Source organism: Lycorma delicatula, chromosome 5 (assembly GCF_047948215.1).
Source record: "Lycorma delicatula isolate Av1 chromosome 5, ASM4794821v1, whole genome shotgun sequence".
NCBI lineage: Eukaryota > Metazoa > Arthropoda > Insecta > Hemiptera > Fulgoridae > Lycorma > Lycorma delicatula.
Window position 1 is genome coordinate 170,928,696 of NC_134459.1, and position 25,802 is coordinate 170,954,497.

At 32.1% G+C, this 25,802-nt stretch overlaps 1 protein-coding gene across 2 annotated transcripts in view; it reads right to left on the reverse strand.

The window, feature by feature from the left end:
* Positions 1 to 25,802, reverse strand: part of Epp (Ecdysteroid phosphate phosphatase) — a 71,766-nt gene that overhangs the window by 17,324 nt on the left and 28,640 nt on the right. For both annotated transcript variants that reach the window (XM_075367529.1, XM_075367528.1), the window contains 4 exons: positions 20,132 to 20,270; positions 19,203 to 19,272; positions 12,198 to 12,366; positions 530 to 647 (listed from right to left, as the gene is read on the reverse strand). In XM_075367529.1, the coding sequence (XP_075223644.1) occupies positions 530 to 647; positions 12,198 to 12,366; positions 19,203 to 19,272; positions 20,132 to 20,270 (496 nt within the window). The remainder of the gene's footprint in view (positions 1 to 529; positions 648 to 12,197; positions 12,367 to 19,202; positions 19,273 to 20,131; positions 20,271 to 25,802) is intronic.

Below are 25,802 nucleotides of genomic sequence, written 5' to 3' on the forward strand. Positions count from 1 at the left end.
GTTAATTTAAGATGTAGTTATATAAGAAAATCATGTTCAATATAATTAAGAAAGAAGATATGCACATATTTTAAGTTTCATAACATCAAAAACATCACAAAAAAAGAAAAAAAAACATGTTTTGCTACATTATTGAATATTTTCAATTGTCTATTATTACATAAATGTTTTTGTGCGATTTTATGAAATTTCTATAGAGTAAAACAATCTGAAAGAAGGAAAAAGAAGAAATCTAAAACAAGACAATAAATGATTAGAAAGATTAATAGTAACAGAAATTTATAAGATAAATGCTAATAATATTTTAGAGGAAAGACTAAATTGAAGTAGACTCAAATGCCAGCAGTCTAATGAATCAGGAGAAGAGATAATTACTAAGAGAAATGTTCTAATTACATAAAATATTTTGTAAAAGATGTAGGTTATAATAATCATAAAAATGCAGATTAAGGAAAATTATTATCTTCAAAATTTAAAAGTTTCCCAGTATCACAAATGTTAGAACTGCCTTATTATACATAATACATACCATTATCATCAAAGCAATAAGGAATCCATTTTCCAAATGTGAAATCTACTCTTTCTCCATGACGCATTACGTATAATTGACGTGGACCAGTGGGAGATGGTGTAGGACATGTTATTTCCTGAAAATTGAAATTTTTGTAAAAAGAAATAAGTAAAATTAACAATGGACTTAAAAATGTCAAAATATTAACTAAATATTAACATAGTTTAAAATATACAACAGTTAACTTCCAACAAAGGAGTTAAAAATTCCATCTTCCAGTAATGATTGTAAGAAAGGAACTTCTACATCAAAGCTATGCACGAACAGGTGTCACAAAATTCTTAGGTCTGAAAAAATATATAACATTACTGTGTTTAAATTAAAGATGTTTGCCATCCACTCTCAAAGTAGGTTCCATGCCTCAAAAATACTAGTGAAATTATTCCTTTGATGACCATCCAGTTGCCTGTAACTATGATTGAAAATCTTCTACAGTCCAAATGATGGCTTTCAGCTTCAATTTCATTTGGAAATAAAAGAAAAGGTCACAGACAGACTAGGTTAAAAGAGTACAGCAGTATGAGATAACTATCATGTTATTTTCAGTAAAAAAACTGCATCGTTTTGAGGAAGGTATGAACAAGCATATTACCATGCTAGCTTTGGTTATTTCACAGTTTTGGTCATTTTCATCACACATCTTCTCTCAAGCTCTCATTTCTATTTTTTATATCAATAAAAATTTTTAAGAGGTTATCATTCTCCTAGGAAATTAATAAAATTGTTAGTAAAAACAATCATACTTTGTTCTGTTATTTTAAATTAAATTACAGAAATTACTGAATATATCATACAGAAGTTTAATAAAACCACTTACTTACAGAAACCTTATTCATTAAAAAAAAATTAAACTAGTATGCATCAAAATATTTAAAAAAAATAGTAATGGCAGATAAAATACATACAATGAATAAAATAATGTTATGGAAATATGATTAACTGTGTTTACATTGTCTTTTTCTTCCCTTTATCCAACTCCCAACTGGGAGGTCCTCTCAAAAACAACCTTTTTCTCTATCCTTCCATACTTCCACTCACAACACCGATGATACATTTTACTATCTTCACTATATCTTCCTTCACCTTATCCATTCATCTTTTCCATGGTCTTTCTTTCTGCTGCTATGGATTGGGATCCCTAGCCGCGGACATCGAGTACATCTCCAAGTTATGAATAGGAGAAGGGCCATCAATATGATGGTTAGCTGCAAACCTGTGAATAACGGGTGACCTGAATAAGCAGTCACAGACAAGCAGCAGCAAGGCCTGATGTGTGATGGGTTATTTTCAAGGGAGAGTGCAGTGCATCTAAAAAATGCCACTAAGCTGTGGGATTGTGATGTAAGGGTCTTGCATCATGGTAAGTATCAGGCCAGTAAATAAGCTGAGTTATCCCCTCTTGTGTAGCGGTGAAAGACTTAGGCAATGGCAGCATTCAGGAAAACAGTTGTCAGTAGCTTAAAAATGGCTTTGAGACAAAGTAACCTCATTGTAAGACTACCCTGTAATTGAAAGTTTGGAAAATTTGTGTTTTATATTACGAGATAAAACACTACACTAATAGAAAAACTTACACAGTTGAAGAAAACAATATTCTCAGATTTTTATTAGCATGTAATTATTTTAACTCAATTTAATTATTGAACTTATTCAAACTAAATAAGAAAGAAAACAAATAATGCACAGAAGAACAAAGAACTCTATCAATCAGTTGAATGGCCAACAAAATATTGGAAAATTTTGAAAATTGCATCACCTAGTTTAAGAAAAATTATCCTGGCAATAAATAAATTTCAGTATTAATAAAATAAACAAGCAATATTTAAAAGTAAAACTGCACCAGATCAAAATAGATACATCCAACAGACCAGGCCTAAGTAACACTCAATTTTCCATAAGTAATGAACTACTACCAATTATATTTTTCTGTATCCATTAAAAATATCTCCGAAATATTCACAGTTTTTATAGGTTTATATTTTACTGTTCAAAAAAAAATTAATTCATATAGAACATAAAATAATTTAAGACTCACATTCTGCTATTTTTATTTATTTACAGAGGAAGTAAATAATATGTCATAAATTTTAATTATACAAAGAGATTCATAAAGAATGTAACATACTTTCAGTACATTTTCTGTGGGCGAAAATAAAGAAGAAAGTTTGGAAACACTTTGTTAGCAGTATCAGCTGGCGAAATATTTAATCCTGATTTCTGCACCTTTGGTAAAATTAAGCCAGACTGTAATGCTTGGTTATCCAAATTACGAAGGAAATTTAATGATTTTATATAAAACCTGGCTTGAAAAATAGGCCTCCTCACAACTGAATTTTTAATATTTTTAAAAAAATTTCAACAAAAGACAAAACATTGAGGCCAAAAAACACACTATTCTATGCTGGCATAAAATAACTTTATAAAATGGGTAAAAAACACAAAAGTTTTAAGCAAGACTTGTAGAGAATTTGATTCTAAGCAAAACAGTATGAAACAGTTGACAGAAACTATCTAAAAATGTAGATCGTGTAAAAAAAAGGCAGATTATCACAAAATAATGTAAGTTTTTGTCTGTTTTAGAGAACATGATACATATTTGGTCTATATACACTGCCATTTAAAATGCAATATTGCATATTGGAGGGTTTTTTGAAAAAGTTAAAGATTCTAATATTTCTGTTTATAAATTTGCAAAATTTTCTATAAAAAATATATATATGATCTTGTGGTGTTCAGTTTACTACTTTAATAAATTACTGAAAAATATATATAGATTTATCCAATAAACGTATTTAACACATTCACTGCCATGCACATTGTTGGGCATCTCATTTTTGCCAGTTTAATGTATTTTTACAATATCTTAAATTACAACAATATCTTAAAATACTGAAAACAGTCTCTAGGATTTGCTGGAATGTTTGTTATGCCCGACTGTCTACTATATACTGGTTCATTTCCAGGTATATCAGTATTGGTCCATTTATCAGTGTCAATTTCGGGAATATTTTGATTAGTTGAAGGCCTACCTGAATTATCTTGTTGAACTGAAGGAGCAAAATTACTCACGTTATTTTCTGTTACTACATCATCATCATTATCTGATTCATTATCACTTTGTTCATTCATCATTATATTTTCATCACCAGAATCTTCGTCTGTAAACATCTCATCTATAACTTGGTCAATTTGCTGTGAATCTAAACCTTTACTACGATTATACTTTGCAGAGGACGCCATTTTCATAGCTTGTAAATAACAGATAAAAGTTAGATTATAATATCAAGAAAAAATAAAACTATCAAACGATTATCGATAAGTTAAACCTTTATGTATCGATAGCCAAAACTTCACGTATGTTGACTGCCAACAGTAGTAAGCAAAATCGTTTATATGAAGCAGTGTCCTAAAACGTCTAACGACGTGTTTGGCGTTGGTGACCCAGAAAAAATAAAACGTCAATTGGCGTGTTTGGCGGTGAATGTGTTAAAATAACTCCAAAAGATTTTATTTTACAAAACAATATTACTTGTTCATGAGTTTTTCATTAAAAAAAAGAAAATAATGATTAATTTTCTTCACCTCAATAAAAATGTACTTAGATACACACTCAAATATTTAAACAACTAAAATTTCAAGATTAACATTTTATTCAGTGTATCAATTTTATTATTTATCTTCAAATATTTGCATAACTTTTAGGTCATATTATTATTATTTTTCTTAACGTATTACTTTTAATCATTCTTTTTCATTAATTTGGTAATTTTTTATATAGTTCTAATCAATGTTTATCAATAATTTCCCTTGATCTTTCCAGAGGAACATTGGAACAACTCCTTCTTTTTGTAAGCCCAACTAACCTTTCTTGATAAGATCTAAATAATGTACAATTTTACAATGATCGGAATGAAGTATTAATTTAATCAAAATACTCATAAATGATATGCACAGAAACAATTAACTACTGTTTTTACTGGTATTATGCTGGCTAATTCATATATTTTATAACAAATATTTATTATTACTGATATAATAATAATGATTAAAAATCAAGACTAATTTTACTTTTACTTATTAACTAAGTTAGAATTATAAAGATAGTAAAGAGATAAAAGATATCTCTTTAATATTAAGTTCTGTTTTACTTCTCTATTTAGGTGATAAGTTTATTGATTATTCATTTATTAAAATTAATTCTTTTCAATTACAATTTCTGTATTTTTATTGGCTAAAAATACACTACTAAAAATTCACTACTTTCGCAGTGAAGTCTGCTTTTATAAAAATCTAGTCTTATTTATAAAATTTGATTTAAGATGTTGGATTACCATCTCAATCTCTTCTAAAAAATTAACTATTCTGTTAATATTACAGCTTATTAGTATACAAATGGTTTTTTTATACAATAATTTGAATCTACATATTTTCAAATATAAATGTAAACAATTAAAATTTATTATTTCCCTGATATAATCAACATGTTCAAATTTTACCTATTATATTTTAATTTTTTTTTTTGTGTATTTTCTCAAATAAAAATATAAATAAATAAATATAAACGTAAATAAGGGGGTAAGTCAATTATTATCCGCAATTTAGTTATATTTTTGTTTATGTTGGTAGTACTGTCGTGTTGCATAGATGACGCATGCGTAGTTTAATTTTTGTTATGTCTGTGCATGTTTGATGCTGCTAGGTTAGTTCCTTTACCGCTACCCTGCCATTAACCATGGCTGCTCCGCTTTCTGTTTGCACCAAAGAAGAGCAATATTCAGTGATTTGTTTTTTGTGGTCGGAAGGTGTATCAGGGGCTGAAATTCAATGAAGACTTTCGGTACAGTACAGGAAATGTGTGTTGCTGCAATGGAGTGTCTACGAATGGATTGAAAAATTCAAAAACGCTCGCACAAGTGTTACGTACACAAAGGAGACAGACGACCATTTACTGCCAAAAAAGAGAAAAACATTGAGAGTGCACGTGACATGGTTTTCTTAGACAGATGAGTAACTATCGCTAAAGTGGAACATCATCTGCAAATTAGTCACGGTTCTGCCTATGAAATCATTCACCACAGACTTGGGTTTCATAAGTCTGTGCAAGATGGATCCCAAAACAACTCACACAGTTGCATAAACAAACGCACTTGGACATCTACTAAAAACATTTGGATCGCTATGGTAACGAACGGGACACCTTCTTAGACAGAATCATCACTAGTGACGAAACATGGATCCATCATTACGAGCCGGAGAGTAAACGACAGAGTATGGAATGGAAACATCCAAATTCACCCTGCAAAAAAAAGTTCAAGACCCAACCATCCACAGGAAAACTGATGCTTACTGTTTTTTGGGACTCACATGGCCCAGTACTGGAACATTATGAGGAAAGGGGCATGACAATAAATAGTGCGCATTATAGTGAGATGCTAACTGCCAAGCTGAAGCCTGCGATTCGAAGCAAACACTGAGGACTGCTGTCGAAAGTTGTTGTGTTGTTGAACGACAATGCCCGTCCACATACTGCTGCCTACACTGCTGAAATGCTCCAGAAACTCAACTTTGAAGTACTGGCTCATCCTCTGTATAGTACTGATCCTGTGGTCCTGACTACCACTTGTTTGGTCCACTCAAAGAGGCATTAAGGGGCTGTCAATTTACCTCGGACGAAGCAGTGAAAGAAGCAGTGCATTCCTGGCTCGCAGCTCAACCGAAAACCTTCTTTTATGAGGGCATCAGGAAGCTTGTGCAACGATGGACCAACTGCGTTGAAATGCAAGGGGACTATGTTGAAAAGTGATGTACATGTAAGTTTCCTATTTGTATTACAATAAAATTTATAACTACATTGTGGATAATAATTGACTTACTCTCGTATATATATATATATGTATATATAATAATTAAAAAGAAAAAAGATAGCAATAAGTAAAAAAACAAATAATTTTAATAAATAATTATATCCTGTTAATTAAGAGGGCTATATTTAATTGTATTAATGATATTACTATCATTGAAAATTCCACTTACTTTTAAATAAAAAAAATATAATGAAATGTAAATATTTCAAAATTTTTTTTTTAATATTAAAATTTTAGTAAATATGTAGAAGTTACAAGATTAATACAAGTTACGATATTACATAAGAAAGAAATGACAAATACTACCCACCCTGTCAAATAAATGATGACCCAAAACAAACAAAAAGATTAATTTAATAAATCTAATTTTATATTACATATTTAAATAAAAATACCTGGATATTAGCAAAAATACTTGCATCTGAAGTAAAACTAAACGGTTCAGACAACATTATGCAACTAACAAATAATGAAAGAAAATCAATGAATCAACCTGATTTAATAATAAAATGTTATTAAGTATGAATTTCAACTATATATAAAGCACTGTTCATTAATCTTATCACCAAAACTTTGAAAACTTAATAGGAATATATTAAAATCATTCAGTTATTCTATTTCTATTATTTATTTAATATTGTCTTATAACTCTTTAAAATGATAATTTCATGTGATAATTATATATATATATATATATATATATATATATCAAGTGTACTAAGATAACTCAATTTTATTATCTTTTACTTATTTTATAGATAAACAAGTTTTAATATAAAAATAAATGTTTTAAAATTTAGATTATGAAATCAGAAATTAAACTATTATCCAATTGTTGTTATTATTAATTGAATGCAATTAAACTGTTACCATGTACATAAAAATTATGACTAAATAAATGAATTTATTGGACAAATAAATGGAGAAAGAGATTCATAATTTCAAAACTCTCAATCAATCACTTCAGAGCTACTATTCAGTTTTACTTCTGTTGAATGTGGTGCAATTATTTTATTGTTTGGTGTGGCTGTTTTAAAGTGTTTAAGAAATCTCTTTAATATAGTCACACAACACATTTGAAATGTCACTGTATTTATTATTTTAATAATATGTTTTTATTAAACACAGTGTGTTTAAATTTTAAATTATTCATTGGTATGAAGTTGATGGGTTTCATGTGAAGCCTGGAAGAAAAGCATGTTGTAGTTAATATTCTTATGTATCACATTTCTATTGATGGTTTACAAACGTTATTTGTATTACTGTGTATAACAGGGATGGCCAACCATTTTGAAAGCAAGTGTGCAATCAAAATTTTTAATAGGCATTGCAGGTGCAAGGAAGAAGTACTGTCATATGATGTTATCACAATAAACAATAACATGATACAATGTATTTTTTTTTTCAATTTGACTTAAAAAGAATAGGTATTTGCCTCTGGAAAAGTGGTTGGAATTCAGTATTGAGCCCCTGGCTTGAATTTCTTATGATCAATTTTTAATTTAAAAAATTAATTTTATATTTTTAATTTTACTATTATCCAATTCACATTGGATAATAGTAAATAAAATTAAAAATTTATCTATTTATTTTCAGATTGTTAAAAATAGAAAAATGGTTCTATGATTCAGAGATCTAGTACTGGATTCCAACTGGAAAGACTGCAAGAGACCAACAGTACAAAGGGTACTAGGAAAGTTTTGCAATACAACTTTATTTTTTTCAAAATAATTTCCATCACACATTATATACTTCTCCATCCTTCAAAACTAGTCTTCAAAGAAACCCTGCCATGTTTCATCGAAGATCTGGGCACGCACATCATCCGAATCCATAAGGATGTCTTCATCGCTCATGAAATGACTTCCTTTGTCTATTCTTCACCTGGGGGAACAGCGAAAAGTCATATGGAATAAGGTCAGGATTGTAGGGAGGGTGCTCTTACAATTTTATTCCAGTGCTGGCCAAGTACTGTGAGCAAACTTGGAGCATTACCATGGTGAAAAAAACCATGTGTCCATCCATAAGTTTAGGCATAGCTTCTTGAGAGCTTTGACAACAATAGGGAGGCGTTCCTCAGTAACACTTTCCTGTAAATATCTTCTGAGTTTCTAATACAACTCATCTAAAACTTTTCTCTCACTAGAAAACACGGTCACCATTATCTTCTTCACTGATTTGGATTTTCAAACAGCCACTACAGTCGCCTCATCTTCAAACACCCACACTTTGTTCTGACCCTTGGTCAGGACATTATAATAGTACAACCAAGTTTCATCACACTGTTTAAATAGGAAGATTTCCTATTCACAGCAGTGTGAAAATGACGTGCCATCTGATCGTCTGTCAAGTTATGCACCCAAAAGTTACAAAGCTTTCTAACCTGAAGATGATCTCCCAGAATGCCACAAACTAGTGGTGCATTAATACCAAGAACATCTCTATTTGGTGGTAGGTTACACACCTGTCTATCTCAAGCATTTTTTGTACTACAGCAATGTTTCCCTCAGTTACAGATGAAGAGTCTACCTGACCTTGAAGCATCCTCAAGGCCAAAACTTCTTTTTTCAAACACACAATGCTACCTAAATGTTGTTGTATGATGAAGACAATCCCTCCAAGCACAGGAGCCATTTCCTCAAAACACTAATCAACACTTAACCCATGTGCAAAATTGTAGCGAAAAATTGCTCAGTATTCAGTTACCAATCATGATGATATCACTTCCTCTTTTCACTAACACAACTAAAAACCAGAAGACACTAAAACAGGAATAGAGCAGCTGCAGTGCAGGTTGGGAACTTTTTTTTTTACTCCCTTTCCCTCAAGGCCCGACCCACGATCCCATATAACACGACCTTGAGAGTGCCAGCTGCCTCTACTCTCTGGGAAGCCATGCCAGACCAGGCTATGCCATTCCTGACAGCACCCCTCAGTAGCTGGGTCTCAGTTTTTTAATAAGCGCTTGCCACTAATCCGGGGTCCCCTGCCAGGACCCCAGACTGGGTCTCGGTCTTTCTTTTCCCCAACTAAGGATCCGAGGAGTCCCCATTCAATCATTGAAGGTGTGACGCCGGAGCATCCCACCCCTGCTGAATGGGGCTGCTCTCCCTGCCCTAATGCTAACACCCCTCACCAATCTTCCACTTCTTCCAGGGTCTTCTTTCGGATGATGTTCCCTATTACCTTACTGACTATTGACCACTTCCACTCACCATGAAGCATTACCTCCACTACATTACCTGCAGTAACCTCTCCCACCCATGTCCACATCACCCTCCTGTCTTCTTCCCACCTTGGGTACTGGAAAACAGTATCTTCTGCGGTATCGCGCTCTCCACAATACTGACAACTTTCAGACGACCATCTCCTCCTGCCGCATAGGTAGCTATTAAAGCTACCATGCCCTGATAAAAATTGGGTTAGCTCAAACGTGAGTTCCCTGTGCTAATCACAAGTGTACTGGTGGGCTCCATCGGCTGCTGTGGCCATTTACTTGCCGCCCTGTTCACTATTGCTTCATTCAGACACACAACCCTATTATTACCACCATTCCTTCTACCATGGTACTCTAGCATTTTCTTAAGAAGTATGCCTACCTTGTTCACCGCTGAGCCATATCTAACCTCAGCATTAAGCTCCTCCATTTTCCTTTCAGCTCTATGTAAGTCCTCTACAACTACTCTCCTCAGCTCTAGTGTTCACTACCACCATGTACATCCTGCCCTGGATATCTTCTTCGATGTCTCCTATCAACACTTCTGCTAAGCCTTGTTCCATTACCAGCCGATCCCTCTTCAGCTTAGATTGCCTCACTAGCCTACGCATGGTGGCAACCCTGTCCAGCAGTTTCCTACCATGGCTTGACCTGCCATCGCTAAATCTTATGTGGCTAAAATACACCACTGGCCTCAAATATGGACCCTTTTACCTCCTCATAATTTTTAAAGCACTCCCTTGACCACCTCGGCACACTTTCCACTATCTGTGACAACAGCTCTTGTAGTGTGTGTGGCCATATCCTTCAACGGTTCACCACTACTGCATACCCCTATAAGACTGGGATTCGATAATGTGAACAGCTCTTTCAGCACAATTACCACATCCCTCACTCTCTCACTGACCAGAACCGTGCACTTTTTTGTGTTTGTGTTCCGGTGACAAAGTTCCACCCTCACTCTCTCACTGACCAGAACCGTGCACTTTTTTTGTGTTTGTGTTCCGGTGACAAAGTTCCACCCTCACTCTCTCACTGACCAGAAACGTACACTTTTTTTGTGTTTGTGTTCCGGTGACAAAGTTCCACCATTCTCATAATGGCCTCCAGAAGGTGGTCCATATCCGTCCCTTCCATGAAATTCCCTTCACTGTTAGTTTCAATGACCTCCACCTTCATCTTGGGGGCCCTCACCACTGTATCTTCAATGTTTACTGATAGATCCATCATAATGGACACAAGCGTCGACCTAGGTGATCTACCTGTCTTTCGACTTCATTGAGAAGGAAACTCAGACTACATTTTTGCTTCTTATGGCAAACTCGATTTAGACATCTTAATATAAAATAAAATAAATTCAGTATACTTCACTTAAATTCAAATCACTTAAATTAATTACTGCAGGTTGGAACCTGCCTAAGTACATGCTAACTTGTGACCACCTATGGTGATTTTTTCCATCATAATGCAAAACTTTCGTGAAATTCTTTGTATTAATAAAATTACACTAAGATATTTAAATTTAACTATTATAATATAATTAATAAATTTCTATAATACACACAACTGTAAAATAGTTATTTATTTAATAACAATTAGTTTATTGATATAACATAATATTTTATTTATGAATTTATGTACAGTAGTGTGTAAATTAATCTGAACACATGGAAGTTTTTGTTTATTTCTATGTTGTGGTTACACTGCTTGACCATACCTATTCTTTAAGTTGTCTGTGAAAGGTGAGGTTATTTAGCAATTTGCGTATTACAAACATTGTTTTATGAAAGCTTATTTCATTTTTATTACAAATCATATTTTTTGCATTTTTTGTTTATGTGTCTTGAATAAATAATAATGTACATAATTCCAAGAAAATATTCAAAAATGTTTCTCTTTCTGAGCATACCAGAATAACACAATGACAAATAGTTTCTGAGTATGGTGAACTAAGGGCATTAAATGCTATTTTAAACCAATTTAAAGAAACTGGTTCCTTTTCACCTCAAAGAAAAAGGAAATGGGATGATAAAAGAATAACTAATAACTAATCCAACACAGGATCGATTATTAGTGAGAAAATGTAAACTTGATCCAAAATTATCTGCTGTACACCAAATCAAGAATTATCAGCCAGCAGAACAGATTTACACGTGACAAATTCTTGCAACTGGATGGAAACCTTGTTGGCCAGCTAAAAAGCAGCTTTTAATACCAGCAATGTGCAAAAAAAAGGCTCTTGTGGACCAAAGCACATGTTAACTGGACCAAAGAATACTAGAAAAATGTTATATTTACAGACGAGTTATATTTTTATGTTTGGTGAATCAGGGGTTCCATCAAATGAAAATACATCACTGGCTCATATCTAAAAATCAGTTAAAAATCCTCACAAAAAATGTTTTGGGGTTGTTTCATATTTGAAGGCCCTTGTTCATTGCTTCCAGTAGATGGTAATTTGAAAAGTGATGCATTAATCAAGATTTTGAAGGTAATAAATTACAATTTTAGTAATAAGAAAATATTTATACATATACTTATTCACCTTAGAGGTTTTATCCAGTTTCATTTCAACATTTTCATATACAGCGGGAGGTAGTTTCATATCTATATCATCTGTTGTTAACTGACGATATAAAGACAATGGACAGACACTACTCTCTTCTTCATCATCACCTGATCCAAATTTACCATTATCTCCTACTGACATTGATCTAAATAAGAAATAGAAAATAAAATATTTCATAACTGAAATTCTGTCATGTTTATATTTATTAAAAGAAAAAATCAGATCACATGAAATAATAAACTCATTTCAGAATCTAACCACAATTTATCCATGCACTTTTTTTAGTGAATACTGTATGACTAATTTTTGAATATAGTAAAGGTATATTAATTTTTTATAGTACGTTATCATTTTTTTAATCCACTGGTTAATTAACTGGTTCTAATGGGAAAATGAAACAGCAAATAATATTTCTCTCAGGCAATATAGTTAACAATTTACTGAAAAAAAAAAAATGCTCTATAATAGGCTTGGCTTAGTAGCCGATAATAGTCACTGCTTTCATCAAAAGCTAGTTCTATATAAAAATGTACATTCATTATAGCATGTACACTGTAAGACTGGAATAATTTTCAAACCTTTCTATAGGTGTAGAAATTAATACACCCTCTCCTACCAGTCGGAGATCAATAACTTCACCCTGATTTTTACTCTGTAAGTAATATAATGCAGGAATTCAATTTTTTGAACATTATATTAAATTATAATTATTAATTATAATTTTTAGAACATTAATTACGGTAAAATATTTATCCTGACATTTATAAAAAAAGAAGTTCCCAGAATTGTATCTCTAATACTTTTTGGGAAAACCACATAAAATTCATGTGATTATGAACATATAAAACTTAGTCAAAAACATTATGTTTTAGGTTAAGAGTAAAATAATTTTGTTAAACTGCATTCTGTCTTTCCTCATTTAGGTGGAATTTTCTTTGCTTTTAACTGAAATCAGATTTCTCAAAGTGGTATTTGTTTTTTATTGAATTTATTTACGTCAATTCTCTCACAATTAAATTCTCTACAAAATTTGTTACAAAGTTGTGTTTGTTAATTGTCAATTTCTTTACAAAATATTTGAGTTGTAGTTCTGGGAATCATTTTTTTATAACTTTCACATCAAATAATGAAAATACAAAATTTTTTAACACAACTAATGTCCAAACAATTTTAGTATTTCATTATATTATCTACAGAGCAAAAATCAAGATGAGTTTTTTCATGCGATATCTTTCTTCAGTAGAGAGTGGCATTCTGGTGAGTGAAGGTGTGTTTTCAGTTCTTGGGGGATTATTGATTTCACAAAGTAAACGATAAAATAAAAACCAGGAAATCAATCAGCTTCAGAGACTTATAAGCTCTTAAAAACAGCTTTCAAGGATAAATTTCTAAGCCATCAAATATTTTTATCCAGTTCAACAGATTCAAAGACGGCTGCAAATCAGTTGAAGATGACCTTGGGTTGGCAGGCCTTCCACATCAAAAACAAACAAAAACATTGTGAAAACTTGATTTAAGGCACTCTGACCTTAAAACTTGCAATTAGGAAGATGGCTAATGAACTGAATTTAAGTTTCTACATGGCTCAGTCAATTTTAACCGAAGATTTGAACATGTGTCTAGTTTTGTGAAATACATCCTGAAATTTTTGTCATCCTCCGTTAAAGCCACTACTGGCTAGTAACGGAGGGGGTGGTGTAGCGACCGGACACGCTACGACGTGGGATCTTCTCCCCTCGGGGGGGGAATCGAGATGAAATTTTTTTCAGATAACCAGAAACACTGACTTGAAGTGTCCCAAGAATTGATTTATCGGGTTCAAACTGACCCAGATTTGTTAAACAGAGTAATTGCAGGCAATGAATCAAGAGTTTATCGGTATGAGCTAGAATCAAGGACACAATAATCAAAGTGAAATGGTCTATGCTCAACATGACCGAAAAAGCATGACAAAGTCAGTCGAATGTGAAGACAATGTTGGTGGTTTTCTTCAATTCTACAGGTATAGTGCATCATGATTTTGCTCCTAGGGCACAGACAATCAATCAGGAATACTACAGAAGTGTCCTTCGGCATTTGCTCAAAAATATGCCAAAGAAAAGGCCTGTACTCTGGGAAAATAAGAATTTTCTCCAACACGAAAACACACCAGTTCATCTGTATTCTCAATCACGGAATTTTGGGCAACTTCTACCTGTTGAAATTGAAATTTTTGCTGAAAGGGAACTGATTTAACTCAACTGAAGACATCTAGGCAAATGTGGGAGAGAGTTCTTACCCTTAAGAAAAAAATTTCCAAGAATGCTTGCATAAGTGGAAACACCATTGTTCAGAAGAGAACTAATTTGAAGGACACCCATCACAATAATCTGTAAATACTACCATTTAAATTTACAAGCCCAATCTTAAAACTTTCCAATCACACCTCATATCAAGCAAACAACTGAACAATTCTTTCTTTTTTTATAATTTTAAAGTAGTATTATTTCCCCCTTGACTGACTTATGTGCTTCAATTTATATATTACTTTGCATTCAAATGCATAAAATAAATACTATCAGTGCCATAAAAAATAATAAAGTAAGTAATATACTTCAGTTTGAAAAAATTGCTTTTTGAAACTTACTCTGAAAAATAACAAAATATTTCAGTAAAATTATTTTAAAATTTTCAAAAAATAATAGTAGAAGACTAGCAAGTAGGAGTGAATTTTCAGTAGGTTGGAGCTCTACCACACTGAGAATACAAGCTCAAGGTGCACAACTATTTACTCCAGGGATCTGGATTGAGCAAGGTAGTCTAAAATGTTGGCTACCATACTGAGACATTAAAGGGTAAAATTATTACCGTTAGTGTAACCTCTCTCTAGATATATTGCCTACTTATAAATAGGAAATAATTTAATATCACTCAACTTATTCTAATTTTTTGATAAAAAGTGCTCACAAAGACGTTTTTGTATAATTATAACAGAACATTTGGTAAATTTAGCTTTAAAATACCACACAAACTCTACCTCTATTTACAAAATTATGAGGATGGTAAAAATATAATGAGAATTTCAGTTTTATCAAAAAGAATTTAGTTATTTTTCTATATTAATATTGTCTCCTTCAAAATAGTGCCCCAGAAATCGAACACGTTATTTCAGGGTTTCCTCCAATCCTCAAATACTTAGAAAGGTTGTTGTACACTTAAGATCACTAAGCAAGATTTTCTTTATTTCATCTATTGTCGTAAATTGTTGTCCTTAAATGTTCTCTTAATTAGTGTGAACAAGAGGAAATCGCAAGGTTCTGTGACATCAGTATGGTGATATTTTTGGTTAAATAATCATTAATTATTAGTGAAGAGTGAGCTAGAATGTTATTGTGGTGTAAAATCCAATAATTTTTTGCCCACATCTATGATTGTTTTTTTTTAGATTGCCTCACATAAACACTGTAAAACTGCCCAGTAATACTATTTGTGAACCGTACAATAAATAGTAAGAATTCATAACAGTCAATGCTATTGTAATAGAAAAACACAGAATGGAGGACCTTAACATTCAATCAAACTCTGCATACTTTTTTCAGTCTTGGTTCTTCAGGAAGCTAACATTGAGATGATTGGGCCTTTGTTTCAATATCCTAACTGTATCCATCTTTCGTTACCTAGAGGGTAACGCAAGAAATGATCCAACATTTTGTTTTGTTAGAAATATTTATTTGAATTACAATATAAAAAAGTAAAATACAGTGTGTTTAATATATACCTGGAGATTATGTTTTGCTTATCACATGTTCAATATGACCACCATCATGTCTAGCAACTTTTTCAACACAATCTACTATGTTGTTAATAACTCGACGACACATATCCTTAGTTATCTTGTTGAACACCTCAATTATCAGCAATCACAGTTCCATCACTGTATGAGGATGTTTAAGGAAAATCTTTTCCTTTAGAAATCCCCAAAAAAAATAATCACATGGATTCAAATCAGGACTGTTCGAGGGCCAGTTCTGTCCACGAGCAGAACGGTTAGGAAATTGGTTTGAAATGACATTTACATTAAAACTTTCATGCAGAAAGTCTTAAAAAACATTAGCTGTATGTGGTCTGGCTCTATCTTGCATGAACCATTCGTTTTCTAACTGAAACCTTTTTGTAAGAAGCTGAGGAACACAATTATTACGCAGCATGTTTAGATAATGATCACTGTTCACTGTCTGTTCAAAAACGAATGGCCCTATTACCCCATGACTTGAGATAGCGGCTCATAGCATAATTCTTGAAGCATGATGCACCTTTTCATGACGCATGTATTGATTTTCAGAAGTATGTATGGATGCCATTCAGCAAATGCCATTCCTTAATGTTTGTTATCAACTATTAATTTAGGCAACACTGTTATTTTGTACGGATACAAATACAAATCAGTTTTTAAAATCTGCTCAGATCGCCTAGAAATCCCAAGTTGTGTTGCTGCTTTTCTTGTTGATTTGCCTGGGCTCCTCAGCAACTCTGCTCTGAAGTTTCGACATTCTGTGGAGAACAAACATTAGCAGGCCGTTCGCACTTACTCTTAAATACTGAACCATCACTATTAAATTTTTTGTAAAGTCTATGTACTGTTTTTAATGAGGGTGATGACCTTCGAATCTGAAAATGTGCACGAAACCATCTTTGTGTAAGCACCACACTTTTTTTCATTAATAAACAACAGTCTTTATGAGCTGTTCAACAGTCAGTCTTACTTTATCAGCCATCTTGGAATGACACACTAAACAACACACTCGGAAAGAGAAGAAACTAATATTCATGAACTGCTGTCACTTCTGCCAACATAAAACACATTAGCATTAATAATTATTAACCTAAACAATTATTGCCATAACAAATGTTGGATCATTTCGTGCGCCAACCTGTACTATGATATGTATGAGTAATCTGAGACATCAGTGATGTCAGCTAACCATTGTGCAATGTTTTTATAATGTTGATTTTATTAAAAATTTACTATTTTGGAAAAAAATTTGCAGCTACTTGTTATTTGCGATTATAGATATTTTATTGAACTTGAATGTCCTTTATTTTGTTAATATTTTCATTTATAGTTGATCGTGTTAGGACGTCCTATTACTGTCTTCACAGCTTTTTGAAACCATTTATGCCAGTCATAAATCCCTGGTATAAAAATGAAATCTCTAAAAATACCTTTTCTAACTTCTTCACCCATTCACTATATTTTTTTCCACTTTTAACATAAAATTTAATGTGTATACTTTGTTCTGTTATTCTCAAACAAAATAATTTGCCACTTATAATAAAATACATTCAAATTTGAATTGTTTATGTGGATGAAAATATACAAGGGATACCTCTAAAGTAAAGACCACTGGGAAATTTCTCTCCTTAAGGTTGGCGAACCTGTGTCATTCATGGCCACGCTAGTAATGTACACACCACATTGTTGTCTGTAGGTTTTCCATTGTAGTATCTTTGATTACGTGTGAGTTATTACGTTATAAAATGAAGGAAAATCAATGTTACCGCCAGCTATGAAATATGCAGTCATACATTTTTTAAACCATCAAAACGTTAAGCCGGCTGAAATTCATAGGTAGATGGTTGCTGTGTACAGTGATAATGTAATGAATGAAATAAATGTCCAAAAATTTGTGAAAGGTTTAAAAATAACAGAATTAATATGCATGATGAAGAACGTTTGGGGAGGCCCTCAATAATTACAAGGACTTGGTGAAATGCATTGATGATGAAATCAGAAAAGATCATCGCTCAATGATTTCTGACCTGGCCCTTCTCTTTCCTGATGTTTCAATAGAAAGGTTTGTGCACGTTGGGTGCCACATGTCTTAACAGAACGTCACAAAAAATCCAAATGTTATCTGCTTTGGAATTTTTTATGCACTACACGGAAAAACTTGAGTTCCTTAATTCAGTTGTTACCAGCAGTGAAACATGGATTTCGATTACATGCCAGAGAGAAAATGGCAGTTAAGTGAATGGCGTCATCCTCAATCACCAACCTGACCAACAAAGGTCAAGCCACAGCCATTTGGATGCAAACTGGTCACCAGTCTCTTGGGATTGATGCCACATGGAATGAATATAAATTTAGAACCCTACTGCAAAACTCTACATAAATTATGGTGCACCATTCAAAATCGGCAACATTGGCAACTGACCGATGGTGTCATCCTACTGCACAATAATGCACGTCCACATGTTGCGGGTCTGACACGTGTGATTTATCTGAGAACATTTGGATGGGAAATTTACGATCACCCACCATATAGTCCAGACTCAGCTCCTTCTGATTACCATTTGTTTGGGAATTTGAAAGAATTTTTGACTGGTAAGCAATTCACAGGTGATAATAAGCTTAAAAATGCTGTTAATCAGTGACTGAACAGACTGGCGGCAGAAGAATACAACGAGGGTATATTGAAGTTGGTGTATCGCTAAGATAAATGTCTTAATTCATATGACAATTATATAAAGAAGTAGTATAAAGTATGTAGTTTAACAGAAATAAAAAATATTATAAAGTTTCAAGAATAAATTTTTTTACAATGAAACCGTCTTTACTTTAGAGATAACCTCTCGTAAATCAATATTTATTATTATTAAATATTAAAAATTAATATTATTAACATATTAATATTTATTATTACCAAATTAATGGAAAATATTTACTTGTTTATATCTTATATATCAGAATGTTTTAAATCTTCATCAGTGGAATCATTGTAGTACCATGAAAGAAAATCATTAGCTAATTATAAATTTCTTTTTGAAATTATAAATTTCATCAAAAAATAAATATTTTCATAAAAAATGTTATTCATAAAGATTGTGATAATTATTTAGATTAGAAAGATGTTTAAAAAATTAACAAACAGAAGAAAGGATTTTTTACATATTTATAGTACAGCACAATATATTAAACAAAAATGTAAAAATATTACAAACCTATGCAGGGTCCAAGAATCTGATTCAGCAGTACGTTCTGTGTAATTTATTGGTAAATAACCACTACAACCTAAAAAAAAATAATAACTTGATCCAAATTTTAAACTTAAAATATTCCTAATATTAAAATGTTTTTCATTATCAAATCAACTTTTTTCTCCTACAATTATTATCAATAAATATTACATCTTATATCACTATAGGGAAAGGAACTGACTTCATGACAACTTTTCTTGTTCCTGCTCAACATTAAATTTACATGATGAATATTAAGACTTTTCTGATTTCATCATCCCTCTCTTATACACCTAATCAACATAATATGCATTTTTTTTTAATATAAATCACAGCAATTTTCATTCTATGCAATTTTCTATGCAATTTTCATCATCCATCTGTATCAAGAGTTTTTCCAGTTCTACCTGAATAAGAAAAAAGTACATAAACGAGTTCATAAGTTGAACACAAAATTGTGCATTAGCATACTCAGCATACTCTTTAATATACTAAACACTATTAAAAGTTTTCAGTAAGGGCAAGAAATTACATAATCAACTTTTGATAAACTAGTCAATGGTTAGTCAATAAAAAAAAACAATAAACAAGAATATATGATACAAAGAGCAATATAAAAAGCAACAAGTAAAGAATATATATTTCCTCTTCTGAACCAGTAGAAAATAGAAACTGCATGATTATTATTTAATTTCAGCGATTCAAAGGAACTATTTTATTAAATATCACTTCAACTGGAAGCGTTTTAATCCTAATTTCATATTCTTCTATTTCCATTATACTTTATTTAACATGTTGGTATTCCAAACCAGAAGATTGTTTCAAAAGCAAGAATTTATTTTACTCTAAACCAGTCTTTCAAACACAATAACAGAAATAAATAATAATATAAAATACATACATATACAAATTACCTGTTAGCCAAGAAATTCCTTCCACCCATCCATCAGGAGAACTTTCAACAGCTTCATTACTTAAATAAATAAAATCTCCAATACGAAGCTCTAGTTCATCTTGCTCTCTAGGAATGTGTGAATAAAGCACTTTATGTACCTATAAGTATCAAATTAATTCCAATTATACACATCAATTAATTTCCCTTAACATAAAGTAAAAAATAATATAAACCAAGCAAAATTTAATAGAACAAACAATAAATTGATATGAAATATCTAGAATACATATGACCAAAACAAGTCAAGTTTCAGTAGTCAGTATTTTAAAATATTATAAAAATGTGGACAAATCACATTCTCTCTTGACAAATCAAACCTCAATGTAATGTATATGTGTTCATAAGTATACAGTCTGAAATTTACAAATTCCACTGATTAATGTAAGTGGCTAATTCTGATTAGAAGTGGCTAATGTACATTAGCCACTTCTAATCAGAAAATGCTAAGGCGTAATAATATATTCAGTACCATAAGAATTGAAATGAAATTGCTACAATTTTTTTCCATTTACTTAACCCATCAACCTAAATAATTTTTTCACAACTGAACAATAAGGATTTGTAATAAGTATTTTTAAAAAATTTTTGTTGGTTTAACGATAAGAACCATCAAAATGGAATCACACAGATCTTCATTATCCACCTTTCATAAAAATTCCAGTAGCTGTGACCACCACTCTGCAGGTTTTGATCATCCTTAATACATATGATCATTGAACTTTATCTACTTTTCAGTTGTTTGCAAAAAAATACAGTTTTGTTGTTTTTTAAGGAACAATAGACATTTCTTGAAACAATTCTAAATTTAAAAATATTTATCCAAATAAAAATAAAACTGAATACTATTAATATAATAAAAGACTTTAAAAGAAAATATTTTTTTTTTAATTTGTAAAAACCTAAAATTTAGCAGAAAAATTAACTGCAGGAACAAAAACCTGACCATTGCATGATACACTTCCAAGTTCTACTAATAAGAACCTACTAATAAATAATAATCAAGAATAAAACAATTTATCCAACTCCACCTTTAGAATCCAAGTCTGTGTGATAAAGCTATCACATGAATTTACGTTTAAGTTAGTGTTTAGTTAGTTACAACCTTTTTCACTTGATAAAGTTTGGAAAGGTTGAATAAATTCCAAATGAATATATTTAAAGCATATTAGAAAAGAAAGAAGTTTGCAGAAGGGCATTTAAAAAAATAACTAATCTGTAAATGTATAACATTTAGATCTGGCCTGGTAGATGTATTTTGTTAACAACTAATTTACAGTAACTGTTAAAAAAAAACAAAACAGAAAAACATTGCATTTAATTAAACTTCATATAATTTTAAAAGCAAATAAACCAGGTTTCATTTTTAACAAATAAGATTACATTTTTTGATATGCAAGATTGCATCTTGGTTATCCCAAGAAACCATTAAATATGTTTGATTACAACCAACATGAAATATTATTTCATTTAAGGAACCTAATTTTACTAATTCCTATTTAATATCATTCCATCTTTTAACCAATGATCTTGTCTCTACTGGATAACAGACTTATCTAGTTTTCTATTCAACCTGTTATTTAATCCTGGTTTTATGTCTAGACTATTTCCCAACATTTTCCTAATTACAAAAATGCATTAATTTCCACATAATTCTTAATAATTGAACATACTGTAAACTCTAATATTAACAAGTTACCCAATCAACATTTAACAGAATTGCATCCTGAATTGATTTTCATATTCATAGAAACCAATTTAAACATGACTAAATAAAAAATACTTCAAATTTATTTTTCTTTCTTTTATTTAAAAAATTATTTATTACATTATATTAAGAGTGTTAATAAAGTCAGGCTTCACCAAAGCATGGCTTCTGGTACAGCCACTGGTTAAGAAACAAGTCAATTCCAAAATGTTTAGTTCATAGTTAAGTCTATTTCCATCAAACTGCATAAACACTAAAAAAATGAGGTAACTTGATCTAAACAGGTCCTTACATTCTTAGCACTGATCCAGTGGGAATCCAGGTAAACACATGAACCAAACTAGGAAAGAAGGAATTAAGAATAGTACAAAAGGTGGATAGTCAGAAACAGGAAATTTACCTTTAGAGAGAGACCATGAAACAAGGCCAATAACACAACTCAAAAGAATAATATATAGGTCCCATCCTAGCAGTAGGATTCCATTTTGCCCGTAATCCCTAGAATATTAAGGAATCTTCACCTAGAATGGGAACAGCAGATTACCGATCTACAATTTACAATGGAGCATCTCAAATATATACTGAAACAAATTACTTTACTTCTAGATAGTTACGGGTCGTCAAAGCCTCAAACACTAAAGCCTCCTTCAACACCTATCTCCAGAATCCTATGGCAAGTAAGTATCCAATTAATGTAAAAAAACTGTTCAGCCAGGTCTCTAATGGAGAATTTAAAACTTTTGCTCATAGTAATTGTTTAGGTCTGTGGAGCCAATTAACGTTTTAGGTCTGTGATGCCATTTATGACAGGTTCCACAGACCTAGAACAGACATTAATAAAATACAATTTACAGAGATTGTATTTTAATGTTTTCCCAGATTGTTAATTGATTTAAGCTTATATATTTATAAATTAAAATAAAAATTAACTGACTTCTAACAGAATAATGAATTGTTTAATGTGTTTCTAAATATTTTCTAATGATACTGACACAGATGCAGTCATTTTTAGAAAAGTTCTATTTATGTTTACATATGTTGCTTAATTGTAAAACAACTTTTTTAAAATAAGCTACATACATATTGTTACTACATATATGCCTAATTTAATATCGGCAGATGAACACGGCAGCAACTCAGATGTGAGCTGGCGCACAGTATATGTATGCGTAGGTACAAGTATCAATCCTGCTGCGCAGATGAACGTGCAGTTCTCCCACCATAGCGGCGCTGCAGCCCCACCACTCTCAGGCTCCAACAAAAGAGTGTGCACGAGAGTGAATTTTTAATTCATTGTCGACCACCACCTGGAGAAGACCAAGAAGAAGATGGAAGAAGACAGAAGTTCCCTGGTCGCCTCAACACGGGACCTCCCAGCAGATGCCAACATGCCTGCCGGAGCAACAGGCCTGGCCAGCCTGCCAAAGAAGCTACTGGATGCGTACGCTACCTTCCTGCTCCAGCTCGCCAGGCTTCAATCACCCTGGTTGGTGGACTCAGCAGCAGTAGACAGCATGGGATCGCTCGGGGAGAACCGCCTTGGCTGCACCAGTAAAAGACGACCGACACCGACCCAACACTGCGGGCAATGGGGACCACCACTGTCATGCTGTAGTGATGACCCAACTGCCACTGAGGGAAAGCCCGGTCTGACTTCAGTGGATGAGCTGCAACTCCCCGAATTTGCCAAAGACCAGCTTCCGGACCCAACAGCTCTTCTCAGAGCTAACGAAAAAAACAACCCTTTTCAGGGCCACCACATAATTATGAATTATGAGCTGTCAAAGCCATTCGATGACAACAGCCCTTCTCAGGACTACCATAAGGTTAGTAAGTGCCACATGCCGTCGAAGCCATTCGGCAACAATATAGACAAAGCTGGCAAAGTATTACATAATTTTCCCAGCAATTAATAATACAAATTAAAAGAGACAAAAAACAAAATATACAATTGTTAGAGATGGGAATAAATTTTAAGAAAAGGTTTTCCAAAAATATTTATATATAGGTTCAGCTTAACACATCTGCTAGAATAATGTTTTTTTCTAAATCTAACACTTCCTTCAATACGAGAAAATTTTCAAAAACACTTTTCTACATTTTAGGCACAGTCTATCATTTAAAACAAATTGTTGACATTTCTTGATGTGAAATAAACATTCAAAAAATTTTTGAAAAATATTTAAACCAAAAGGAGATAGAGCAAAAGAACAAAAATACTTCAGTTTTAAGAGGTGGGGGTTTGATTTTTTGAAATTTTTTTTTGGATTATTTATAAATGCACTGTAGGTAACAAATTTGTTTTAATAAAGTTTTCTCTAAAATGCCTCTGGAGAAAATCGAATTTGGTTTTCATGATATCCCCCACCCCGTTAATAAACTTTGAGAAAATTAATACGAACAATACCACAAATACAGAAACATTTGAGCTAAATTTAAAGAAAATCGTTTTGGTCAATCCTAAAATATAAGGTCAAAAGCTGTAAGACATATACATACAGTAGCCACCATGTAAGGGTGAACTTGGATGATCAGTTTGTATGTCACTGCTTTACTATTGTTCTCTGAAATACTGGCACACCATTAATAGTCATCTCTTAGTAGCATAAACATGATGCATATTTTTTACAAAGCGATGTATTTTTGTATTTACATTATTAAAAAGGTGACATCATGTTTCAAATACAAAACAATTATTTTTATTTTATTTTATTTTTGTTTCACTTTTGCTTTTCCATGTATATAAAGTTCAGTTCTGATTCTGCCTCTCGGTACGGTTCTTTTGGCGTGTATCATGTATTTTGTTAAATAGTCAATTAATATATAATATACTTTGTAAAACTTTTTTATCATGGTTTATGGTTCAAACTTTTTATAGTTCATTCACATGCAAATCATTACAGCTGAATTTCAGTGTGTTGTGAAAGGTAAAAAACTTCAAGGACAGACATGTGAAATTGTAAACAATATGTATGATTTCACAATAAAAGAATTTTTAGCTCTACGAAAATTAAAAAATGTCAAGCATTTAATTGCTATGCAGAAGTATGAAGAGAACTGGAGGTGTCGAGGACTGGGGACATTTCCAGGACTGGAGTTCAAAGCCTAAAAAAGAAAAAAACAGAACTTCTTCGATCCAAGGAACCAGAATGTTCGTTCCTCACCCCAAGAAAGAAACGTTCTAAACCAGTTACTGGATTTGATGATTTTGAAGATGTGGTCGAGCGAACTGTGAATGAATTTCACTCAAAGATAGGGAAGGTCCAACAGTTAACAAACTCTGTAATTAACTGAACATTAAAATTAATTTGAATGGCAGTAAAGTAGTTTAAGAAGAATTCTGAAAGCATTAGGTTTAAAGTGGCGTAAAACAGAAAATGAAAGAAAAATTTAAAAAAAAAAGGCAAAAAAGGATATCATATTTACAGGCAATAAGTGATTTTAGAAAATGTACCCAGGTGATTGTATATTTAAAAACGAATACTATGTTTTATCATCTCATTCAATGGCAAAATCATGGGTTGATGGCAGTGGTGCAGGACTTCATTTACCAATAAATAACGGTGAACGCTTAATAATTCACGCCGGAGGTGAAATGGGGTTTATTCCAAACATAATGTTAACTTGGACAGCAAAATCAAAAAGTGGCATCATTTCATGATAGCAGAATACTAAAAATTATTTGAAATAAGCTAAAGAAAAATTAGTTTCTAACCTCCCTCCTGAGTCTGTAATAGATATTGACAATGCTCCATATCATAATACCATTTATGAAAAACTAACAGTGTCATCAAGCAAGAAAGAGTGCATGATTGTTTGCTTACAGAAATACCATATTCCATTTTCGTCTCAAATGCTTTAACCACAACTTCATGAACTAATTAAAATGAACAAAAGTAAAGAAAACAATACCACGTTCACCAAT